The 12199-nt window shown below is 39.7% G+C and overlaps 1 protein-coding gene across 1 annotated transcript; it reads left to right on the top strand.

Annotated features, from left to right (window-relative positions):
• The first annotated feature begins 3986 nt into the window (after positions 1–3986).
• LOC143510064 (chemerin-like receptor 1) lies at positions 3987–8168 on the top strand. Its single transcript, XM_076999061.1, has 2 exons — positions 3987–4114; positions 5382–8168. The coding sequence occupies exon 2, from the start codon at positions 5396–5398 to the stop codon at positions 6416–6418; it is 1023 nt and encodes a 340-aa protein (XP_076855176.1). The 5' UTR covers positions 3987–4114; positions 5382–5395; the 3' UTR covers positions 6419–8168.
• Positions 8169–12199: the final 4031 nt, after the last annotated feature.

Genomic DNA, 12199 nt, shown 5'->3' with positions numbered 1-12199 from the left:
GGTTAGCATGTGTGTTGTCTGTGTCGTTTGTCGGTACGTGTCTTGTGTATTAGTTAGAAAATAAAGAAAACAAGGAAACCGAAACCTGCTTGTCTCACAACTACAGAAAGTCCGACCACACAGGATGGAGGTCATTCTCTGAGCATGACAAGACATTCCCTAAAGCATGTTTCCGAGCCTTGCGAGGTCGGAGCAGTGTGGTTCTGAAGTGGGGGAGGCCTCTATGAGGTCTGAGTCAGAGATGGAAGAGGAGTGGCCCTCCAGTGACTCTGGGTCAGACTTGGAGGTGTACGCCCACAGAAGCACCACCTGCAGTCACCACCTGCACCAGCCCCTGTGGATCAGCACCCCACAGGGAGCATCAGGGTTGAGTCGTAAAATGTTCACAAGGGCCTGTTCAGGGGTGAATAGCCTTCTTCTTCCCCCAGAATGGGATAGTCTAGCAGTTCTGCAAAAACATGATGTGAATAATTTTTCCGCATGAAATGAGTTGTTGCTGTATGTTACAGTAAACAAGGCAGCAGTAGTACAGTGGTACACAGTTCAGGTCTGTAGTGTGGTATACTACAGTATACAGTAGTGTGGTATACTACAGTATACAGTAGTGTGGTGTACAGGATAGGTCTACTTACCTATTCTCAAGTCGAAAGGTCCGGATGATGCCTGCTACAGTGTAGCGGCTCAGATTCGGCTGGACTCTTTGCCCAGCCTCCCGAAAACTCAACCCATGGTTGACCACATGGTCAACCAAAGTGGACCGGATCTCATCCATGATGGTTGTTCGTGTTCCTCCTCTTCCTCTTCCTCGTCCTCTTCCTTGTCCTCTACCTCTCCGTGAAGTATTAGCCTCCATTGTTGTGCAAACCAAGATTTGCAACTTGTGGCCTCTTTATAGGGATCAAGTTCTGATAATTTGTTTACCCCATGTTCATGTTCATGATTTCGCATACATTAGCTGTCTGGTAAAAAAATTACTTGGTTTCAGGTATTTGACTAAGAGATATCTTGCTGGGAAAAAAAGGTGGACGTGGGGTTTGAACCCCTGAAAGTCCTGCCCTTTGTTTCTAATTGGTAGCATGTGACTCAACACATTGACCTACCAGAGAGTACATGAACATGGGGTAAACTTTAGGTCTTTTGAGGCAAGGATGTTCCTTTGATCAGCTGGCTTGAAAATGTACAATGTCAATGCGCAGTTGCCTCTACAATTCATATTTCAAAGCCGAGTTTGTCGTCTGTCCACAGAATATGATTTTGTATACATTTGTAAATGTATTAGCTAAAAGATTTTTAAAAGACAGTAAAAGATTTGTAAAAATTAGCTAAAAGTGTTGTAACGTGTGAGAACTGGGTATGGTATTTTGGTAGGTGAGTGTAGCAGTTGCGTGGAAGTGTTTTCTAAAAGAAACACATGGGTTTCAGTTTTGAATGTTGTGTCTTATGTGAAGAACTGTGTTTAAAGTTTTGCAAAAAGTGTGTTTTAGCATTTCTAAATGAGTGTAAGGCAGAGAATGTGCTTAAGGTTTAGCACACCCGGTCAATAGATAGGCTACATGGGTTAGTTGTTTCAGAAATTGTGCTATAAGGACCACTTTTTGTGTCTTAGCAATTGCAAAACACAATTGCAAAACACAATTAATCTGTGTGTCCGTATTGCTCATTTCACCCATCTCTCATCCTGTTAGCATTTAGTGCTCTACGTCTGTGTGCTTAGTCAGTATATGTTCCTACTGTGTGTTCATTTCTTGTGTAAAAATAAATAATGCCACAGAACCGAAACTAATACTTTGGCATCCTGCCATCTAGACCAGTCAGCAATGTGAATCGTCTGTTGACTAATATGGTGACTGTACTGCTAAATTACTTGGGTTTCTTGGAAATGACATTTAACACATTTTTTTCTCATGTTAGTCAGTTTGATGGAAGCAAGCTGTTGAGAAAATTTTTTCTTGCTTTACAAAAATTCTAATCTGAGAGCTTCTAGAAAGCGTTTCGAAAGGCCCTGGGAAGGTTATTATGGGTGTTCACTATGCCTCCAACCTGCAACCATCACACCTATAGGAGCTTTTAATATGTTTGACCATACCATGTATTTCACTGAGTAAAATCTATTATGCTGTCTTTGGGCAAACAATGTTGTTCTCATCAAATATATACTTCAGTTCCAGTAATAACTCTATGTCCATAGCATCAGGTTAGTCAGCAAGAAGCAGAAAATGCCTAGTGTTTAGTGTTTATATCTCATGAGACTAAACAGAATTACACTGCATCAATAATTGAAAATACATGTTTACCGAAGAATATAAGATGTAGCCTATTACATTCCCAGCCATCGTCTTTCAGGACGTGGGAGAATCCTTGTGATTTAAATTTCCACAGTCAGCTTGGAAGTGATTTCATGTTTCCTGTTGTGAAGCATGGATTTGAAAGTTTAACAGATGTCTGCTTCCTTGAACTGAACTGCAAGGTAAAGCAAACCACAACCATGACAACCCATTTCCTCTGCTTCCTGTCCATGCTGTTAGTGTTTCTGCACTGAAAATAATTTGGTGACCTAGACCTGTCACTCACAGCCTAGTTCCCAGCAAATGTGTTGTTCTTTTGCTTGGTTTTAACAATTGTTTAAAGTAACATATGTAATCAGATCAAACATGCACATATTTAAAGATATATGTCACGGTGAGCTTTTCTCTCCCTCCGTTTTCCATCACTATTTATGTCCACAGGTCCAGTCCGCAAGTGCTGCACATGGTTGGGTGCCATGAAGTGGACTACTGCGGGAGCTCTTGGACACTTACCTAGGGTTAGGGGCTAGGGGTTAGGGGTTAGTCTGTTTAAAGGGACGTTAAAGGCGTGCCACTGCCACTGCTCCCTCCTTGCTCACATTACAATATGTTTACATCACACAACAAAACGGCTTCAGTTGTACAAAGATTTGATTGTAACTGCTCTGGGAACTGCTTCTGATTATGGATTGTATTTGAATGATTATTATTATATTTTATTATATTGTATTATTACCGTACATTAAATTAAAATCTAAATCTTCCAATCAGTTATATTTAACTTTACTTCAATACCCCCCTACAAGACCATGTTTGACTAGATCTTGGAGATTTTGTGTAAGGTCATGCAAGAAGCATCTTCCTCCTTATTATCAGTACTAACTGCTGTGTGATGGTGATATTTTCCATTTGGGCACAGGACTAATGCACCCTTAGCAAGTATTTGGTGATGGTTAATCTGGCTGGGTCATCTCTGCTGTCCTGAGAATTCCATCCGTCCTCTTTCATTTACATTTACGGCATTTAGCAGACGCTCTTATCCAGAGCGACTTACAAAGTGCTTTGCATCTGATCACAGAATTCATCCTAGGAAATATCATGATGTTCAGCAAAACCTGGGTTCAAACCATGGCAACAACTACAGCTGACAGTAGTCAGTACATAAAACCATCAAGCCAGTTCAGGAAAAACGGGGCTATCATGTCATTCTGGGTTATCATCTTCACCTGCTACTCAATCACCATCTTCAGATTGAGAAGAACCCAAATGGCGAGATCCACCAAGTCATTCAAGGTCACGACATTACGATGTTTCCCCCAATCTGGAACCACGATAAATATATTAATGTGATTCCAAAATGATATTAATATAGTTCTGGAGCTCCTGGAGTATTTATCAGTAATGTTACATCTGAAGAAAAAGAAAAGGATGCACATGATATATGGTGCACTGAACTGGAAATATGTACTGAGACCTCTGTCTTAATAAATATGCATGATGTGTTGTCTGACGTGGTTGGCTTTAGTTTAGCATACATTAATTTCACATGCATCACAGATTCACACATATTTGATGTGAGCTAGTATGGTGATGGTCAGAAATGCTAGCTGACATAACTCTTAAGTTGTGAATAATGTTCATTATGCGCTGCTTTAGCACTTTGTAGTCCTCTGGTGCCAGTTCCCTGTCTGAACTGTGGGGGCTCTGCAGCAGCAGGGGTGGGTGGAGGGTGTGTGTGAATCTGTGGTTTGCAAAATCCATTTGCAAAAAGCAGCCTCAACTCGGCGAGGAACACACACACAAAATTTTTCAATTACAGACATTAAATGGTAAGTTTATCGTCATTTTTATCTGTACGCTCTAATCTGTACATTCTAATATGCACACAGATTACACTTTACAGAATATACAAGATACATTACAAGAAATAGTATTAATGTATATTTATTGAATAAATATTTGGTTCAGACGTTTTCAGTTGTATATGTGTCTTAAATAATTTAATTTAGGGTTAATCCTGACTGAGTTAAAGACAGTATCTATTTGAATAATATCAGAAGAAGAAAGAAAGAAAGAAAGAAAGAAAACAATGCTTACTTATAAGCAAATATGAAAAACAAGACCGGAGAAGACATAAAACATGTATAAATATTGTTTTCTTGTTTTGTCTTTATAGAGACAAGGTAGATAGTTTAGTGATTGGTTAGATAACTGTTCTTTTTTAGGGTGTACTGTAACTGTTACTGTAACTCAAGAGCAAGGCAAGAAACAAGGAAGTTTATTTTGTCAAAATGCAAAACAAGAAAAAATATCACATCAGCTCTTGCATAGCTGCATAGCTGATTTGAGCAAACTCTCTGGCTAATTTGAGCACACTCACTCTAGCTGATTTGAGCACACTCCCTCTAGCTAATTTGAACACATTCTGTCTAGCTCATTTGAACACACTCTCTCTAGCTCATTTGCACATACTCTCCCTGGTTGGCCTGTAGGTTCATCAGTGTAAAACACTGAAATCGGGAATCTGTGGGGGTTAAATAAGTGGGAGCCAATGAGAAGCAGGTGTGTGCGCAATAACAAATACAGTTGTGATTGTGAGTTGGGACGTGGAAGGGAGCTGTGAATGAATGAATGAATGAATGAATGAATGTTTCAAATTGTTATAGCGCCTTATCTAGATACCCAAGGCGCTTTACAATTGTTAACACAGCTATGTTACAGACAACCAATCACACACCGGCGAGAAGCGGCAGCCAATTGCGCACAGCTGTGCTTGCTAAGAGAGTGTTTGAGTGTTTGGTGACATATTGGTTGCATGAAAATAAATAATATGGCCAGTTTTAATGACAACAACATTTAAGACAAGCTTAATTCACCAAATTAATTGACCAAACCCCAAAATGCTCAGAACATCTTGCTCTTTTTATTAATGTAATCTCTACAGTTTTCAGATCATTAACAATCCTCATCTAGAAAGAAGGGATGTTATTGAAAAAAGTGTTGTATTCAGAAGAACTACTTTTCTACATTCTGTTAGAACTTCAAATGTAGAAATTCAAATGTAGAACTACATCCTGATTTCTATTTGCTGAACAGAGTCAAGAGGCGTCATGAACACCACTGCAAATACAATATATGACAGTGATTATGACTACTTAACACCAACCTCAACAGTGCCTACACCAACCTGCAGAGATGCAATGTGTGTGTGCTTAGCAACAATCAATGTGATCATCTTCTTACTGGGTGTCACTGGAAATGGTCTGGTGATTTGGATTGCTGGATTTAAGATGAAGAAGACCGTCCACACGGCTTGGTACCTCAGCCTGGCCGTTTCTGACTTCCTCTTTTGTACCTTCCTGCCATTTTATGTCGTCTACTTGGTTAAAGGTGATTGGGTCTTTGGGCTCTTCATGTGCAAGTTCATGTCCTTCATCCTGTTCCTCAACATGTTCAGCAGCATCATCCTCCTCGTCTTCATCAGTGTGGACCGCTGTGTGGTCGTTATGCTTCCTGTATGGGCACAGAACCAGCGCACTGTACGCAAGGCTTCTGTGATGGTTATTCTGGCTTGGATCACCTCCGCAGTGCTTAGCACCCCATCAGCCATTTTCCGAGATGTCCAGGAAGATTACCATAAGCCAACAAACAAGTGTTTCAACAATTACAAAGATGATGAAGGTCGAGACCATATTGCCACTGTATTGTGCCGATTCATTTTTGGATTTGTGATCCCGTTCCTGATCATTGTCACCTGTTATGTTCTCATCTTTCGAAAGCTGAAGACCAACCAGATGGCAAAGTCCAGAAAGCCATTTAAGATCATGACGGTGCTGATTGTGATATTTTTTATCTGCTGGCTGCCTTTTCACATTGTTGCTTTGATGGAACTAAATACAAAATACTCCAATCTTCTTCCTACTGCACAAGTAATTGGTAGCACTCTTGCCAGTGCAAATAGCTTTTTGAACCCCTTTCTTTACGCTTTCATGGGAAAGGACTTTAAGCGGAAAATTTTCTCAATTCTGTCAATGATTGAGAGTGCAATCGAGGAGGAGGGCCGGAGCACAGTGCGAGGAACCTCTATCACCTACTCAGGGGAACACAAACTTTCAGCTACTATCAGGGCTTAATTTGAGCCGGATCCTGCCAGAACAGGATCCGTGAACTCTTTAATTATGAAGCGTGCGTTCCGGTAACGGTCTGCCTCGATCCGGTAACATTTTATGTTGTCTGCTGTTTGCGTTCCGGCATCGTTTGATTTACAAATTAAGCACTGGCTACTATGTAATGTGTGATGTGATTTTTGTCAAAAGAATTGTTACATTTTTGCACCCATGTTACTGAATAATCTTTGTTTAAGAGTAGTGATTGTTTTAGCATACTCCATTATTCATTTAGAAAACAACATTTGCTAATCAAAACAAAACCATATTCAGTTCAGGGCAAATAAAAGATTTGACTGCTTTCAAGAATTTTGAGAACATGAATCAACAGAAGAAACCTTTGCATCACATTTAAAGGGAAAGTGTGGTATTTTTAAAACAAATTGCAATTGTATAAGCTTTCTGAGAACATTCAAGGAATGAAGCTCAATTTAAGTGCTCAGTTTCAGTTTTCAGGAGTTGATCATTTGTGTTTATTACTGCGGATAGATGCGGTACACCACAAATTCTAAGGCAAAGGGGAGCTAGATATCGTCCCCACACCTATAAATTGGGAACAAAGAACCAAGGAGTCAATGTACTGAACCCTGAGCTACTGACATGAGATGGAAGATGATGGCTAAGCTGGACAGCAGTCATATTTCACAGGCAAAAGGGAATCAGGTCCACAAGGAAAGTAGCTACAGATACCTACAAAGTCCTGAGAAGTCAGCTGAATGGTGTAGGAGTGATAGGATGTGTTCCTGTGGGGGATGCAGGATCTGGTGTTCCTCCATAAAACCATGGGGGGCAACAAATGGTGGTTTACCTCAAGAGGTTCCCATAGCATTAGGATAAAACTGACCATTTGTATTTTGGTTGTATAAATGTGATTGTATTGTGGTTACACCGGTGTGTTTGTATTTTGCTTATATATATGTGTTTGTGTGGCATGTTTAGTCTCATTTTGCAGCATGTTGTGTAGTGGTAAAGGCTATGCTACAGGGAAAGAGTTACATCACTCACTGGGGAAGTTCACAGACTTCACCCCAAAGGTGGCACTCCTGTGTGGAAATGCACTCTGTATGCAAATGCACTCTGTTGTCAATACCATCAACATGAATACCCATTGGTTCTTGTAACTGCTGTCCCTTTGATATACTGGGGTGGGGTATAAAAATGAGAGGATTGTGGGTGTAGGGTATAAAAGGGAGAGGATTGTGTGTAGGGTATAATATGGAGAGGATTGTGGGTGAAGGGTATAAAGGGAGATGGTTGTGTGTGGGGTATAATGGGAGATGATTGTGTGTGGGGTATAATGGGAGATGATTATGTGTAGGGTATAAAGGGAGAGGATTGTGGATGTAGGGTATAAAGGGAGAGGATTGTGTGTAGGGTATAAAGGGAGATGATTATGTGTAGGGTATAAAGGGAGATGATTGTGTGTAGGGTATAAAGGGAGAGGATTGTGTGTAGGGCATAAAGGGATAGGATTGTGGATGTAGGGTATAAAGGGAGAGGATTGTGTGTAGGGCATAAAGGGAGAGGATTGTGGGTGTAGGGTATAAAGGGAGAGGATTGTGTGTAGGGCATAAAGGGAGAGGATTGTGGGTGTAGGGTTTAAATGGAGGTGATTGTTTGTAGGTTATAAAGGGAGATAATTGTGTGTGTGTAGGGTATAAAGGGAGGTGATTGTTTGTAGGGTATAAAGGGAGATGATTGTGTGTTGGGTATAAAGGGAGAGGATTGTGTGTAGGGTCTAAAGGGAGATGATTGTGTGTGTAGGGTATAAAGGGAGAGGATTGTGTGTAGGGTATAAAGGGAGATTATTGTGTGTAGGGCATAAAGGGAGATGATTGTGTGTGTAGGGTATAAAGGGAGAGGATTGTGGGTGTAGGGTATAAAGGGAGATGATTGTGTGTGTGTGTGTGTGTGTAGGGTATAAAGGGAGGTGATTGTTTGTAGGGTATAAAGGGAGATGATTGTGTGTAGGGTATAAAGGGAGAGGATTGTGTGTAGGGTATAAAGGGAGATGATTTTGTGTGTAGGGTATAAAGGGAGAGGATTGTGTGTAGGGCATAAAGGGAGATGATTGTGTGTGTAGGGTATAAAGGGAGAGGATTGTGGGTGTAGGGTATAAAGGGAGATGATTGTGTGTGTGTAGGGTATAAAGGGAGAGGATTGTGTGTAGGGTATAAAGGGTATAAAGGGAGAGGATTGTGTGTAGGGTATAAAGGGAGAGGATTGTGTGTAGGGTATAAAGGGAGAGGATTGTGTGTAGGGTATAATGGGAGATGATTGTGTGTGTGTGTGTGTGTGTGTGTGTGTGTGTGTGTGTGTGTGTGTGTGTGTGTGTGTAGGGTATAAAGGGAGAGGATTGTGTGTAGGGTATAAAGGGTATAAAGGGAGAGGATTGTGTGTAGGGTATAAAGGGAGAGGATTGTGTGTAGGGTATAAAGGGAGAGGATTGTGTGTAGGGTATAAAGGGAGATGATTGTGTGTAGGGTATAAAGGGAGAGGATTGTGTGTAGGGTATAATGGGAGAGGATTGTGTGTAGGGTATAAAGGGAGAGGATTGTGTGTAGGGTATAAAGGGAGAGGATTGTGTGTAGGGTATAAAGGGAGAGGATTGTGTGTAGGGTATAATGGGAGATGATTGTGTGTAGGGTATAAAGGGAGAGGATTGTGTGTGGGGTATAAAGGGAGAGGATTGTGTGTAGGGTATAATGGGAGATGATTGTGTGTGGGGTATAAAGGGAGAGGATTGTGGATGTAAGGTCTCTTCTTCCTTTGAGCTACTGCTAATTAAAGCACTTTGAATTGCCCATGTGTTTGAAAGTGTATGAATGTGTATAAATAAATGTTACCTTGCCTTTGCCTCGACTCCACCATATTCCCTGCACGGTGAGACAACCTGCACCGCTAGGTATGTGTTTCTGTTTCTATTTCTGTGTTGGGTTTAATTTTGAATAGTTGTTCTATTCACCTCTCTGGGCATTTGTGCACCACAGCCTAGTAATCACTAGTGTGTGTTTGTGTGTTTGTTCTAATTGCACAGATGGGTAAATGAGGAGGACAAATTTCGATTGCGGTGAAAAATCACAATTGACAAATATGGCATATTTCATTTCATTTTCATTTTTCATTGTTGTATATTTTGTTGGTTGTTGAATAAATGTGGTTAGATGTGTAACCATGGTCTCCCTTGGTTATAGTGATCCAGATACGCTCATAATTAGTATCAGAAACACTTTATTAAGTTTTTATGCATGGAATTTTCCATTAACATGAGCCTCCTTACTCCAAGACCCACTTCAATACTTTGTCATAAGCCAACAAGTTCTGTATCTCTGCAAACATTGCCGTGTTTCCTCACAGTCAGTTCTACTTAAATAATATTCTAAAGTCATACATGTTCAATATCACACCTGTGCCTTTACTTCTATGCAAACCTTCTCAATTTTTTGGCAAATGGATCTTTATACAATGTAGGAGAACACAGCCTGAACACAGAGGGAAGGCTACTGTATGTCAGTTCATCCAAAAAGTATTGCCATTAAATGCGTTGTTTGATGTATAGTTTTGCAAAGTGTTTTTGCCATATTGCCAATTGTGATTTTCATACCAACTGGAATCCTCGGCATTTACCCATCTGTGCAGTGAGAACACACACACACACACACACACACACACACTAGTGATCACCTAAGAAAATCCTTCCATTACAAAATAGGTAATGACCAACTTAAATGTAATTTTATAAAAAATATTTTTGTCATATGCATTTTCTAAATGTTACATTATGTGTCATAGTTTTATTTAAATATTATTTTATAATAACTTATGCATTAACTTGGTCTTTTCATGCCAATTTCCTTTCTTTTGCTGCTACTTTTACATGTAAATATGTGTTCATTTTCTGCATATGCAGTCAGTCATGTTTCCTGCTCTGTGGGTGTGAAATAAGATCTGCTCTTTTTGCACCATTGGCGTCTATGGTGAATTGTTTTTTCACCACTGCATTGTGAATGCCTGGCAGACCAGGCCACTGGTGAATGTGGGACAATTGTACATCAAAGTACTGCATAAAAAACATATATGCCTATTTAAGATTAAGATTTTAAATTTGCTGTTGTATTTCTTTGCAGACTAGTTTAAAACAATAACAAAAAACTAAATGTATACCTAAAGAAGGCGTTTTCGTACGCACATTGTAACACTGTGTGTGAATCGTCATTAGATGATATAGATGAGGGGTGTCAAACATACGGACCCCAGCAAAAAAAAGGAAATTGGCATGAAAAAAAAATCGAAGACCAAGTTACTATGACACATAATTTAACATTTAGCAAATGCATATGACAGAAATATTTTTTATAAAATTACAGGGGGTTCAGTCCGGCCCGCGGAATAAACCTGCATTATTAAAGAAGAATAAACTACATTTTAATTAAAATCTGCAGTTCCGATATTGTCCGTTAGGCAGTTCTATCGCTTTACCTGCTTTACCCGCAATCCTAAATTGACAGCACTGTCTGCAAAAATGCTGTCCATGTTTGGGACAACCTACCTTTGTGAGCAGGTTTTTTCAGTAATAAACATTAATAAAACGAAGCTGCGCTCAAAGCTCACACATGAGCACTTAAATGAGATTCTGAAACTGGCTGCTTCTCAGGACATGATGCCCGATATTGATGCACTTGTGCGGGCTAAAAGTTTCAGGGGCAAATAATGAGCAAGACTAAATCGTGTGGAATGCTGCTTTCAACATTGCACTATAAAAATAAACAGCTGTGAATATTTGCTGTTGTAATTGTTGTGAAAGTCAGTGCTGGTCAGTAACAGATTTACAACAGATGAGCTTTGTTGAGTAAAATATTATTTTTTATGCATGCCTTGTCTTTTTTACATGTATACATTTTATGCATTAACAAGGAAGGAGACAAGTTTACTTTATCAAATGTCTGTTTAAAACACGTTTCAAGTGTGTGGAGTCAGTTCATGTGTTCAGAATTGCGTCCCATATGTGGAAAATGTCACTGTGATCAGTTTTTATGTATAATGCAGTTAAATAAATGATTACTTTTAACCAGTGTTAAAAATAACGGCGTTAGGTAACGTCGTCATTTTGTCAGTAACGGGATAATATAATTAGTTACTTTTCCTGTCGTTACAACGCCGTTGACGTTACTGGTCATTAAAAGCGGTGCGTTACTATATATTGATATACTAACAGTAAACCGAGCGGACCGCTGCCCAGACTAGTGAGGAGTAACAGATCCCGATAGGTCACAGTTCTCGGTGTAACACCTGTTTAACTTAACAAGTCAGTAAGCGATTGGCTAAGGCAGCGTTATGATAGCCAATCAGAGGCAGTGTTTTTACACGCGCGCCGAAGCACGCGAGTGACACTACACAAACGGAGAAGATGCAGAAATGGCGTCAGGTGCAACTACTAGAACTTTCAAGGCGATATAAACATTATTTAAGAAAATACTTGAAGTTCCTGAATGTCTACCAGACTAGGTATTTGATTTATTTAAGAATAGAGGTTTTATTGTTAAGTTTACTTCTGTTGTAAACAAACCAGTTGTCTCAGGTTGAGAGAATTTAATTTAATTTCATAGATGTAAATGCACTTTATATAGTGTAACTGTTTACTTTTGCTTTTTTTTTTTTTTTTTTTTTACAAAGATTTGGGATTTTAAAGGATTTTATCCTGCACTGGTCTGTGGATGTGCAATAAATATCAGAAGTTAAACAACTTTC

This window comes from Brachyhypopomus gauderio, chromosome 3 (genome assembly GCF_052324685.1).
Source record: "Brachyhypopomus gauderio isolate BG-103 chromosome 3, BGAUD_0.2, whole genome shotgun sequence".
NCBI classification, from domain to species: Eukaryota; Metazoa; Chordata; class Actinopteri; order Gymnotiformes; family Hypopomidae; genus Brachyhypopomus; species Brachyhypopomus gauderio.
The sequence above is the reverse complement of the archived record's forward strand: the minus strand, read 5'-3'. Positions and strand labels throughout refer to the sequence as shown.

What these genes read in the sequence shown, in the direction of transcription:
- LOC143510064 (XM_076999061.1), top strand. Translation starts at nt 5,396, where the DNA reads ATGAACACCACTGCAAATACAATATATGACAGTGATTATGACTACTTA.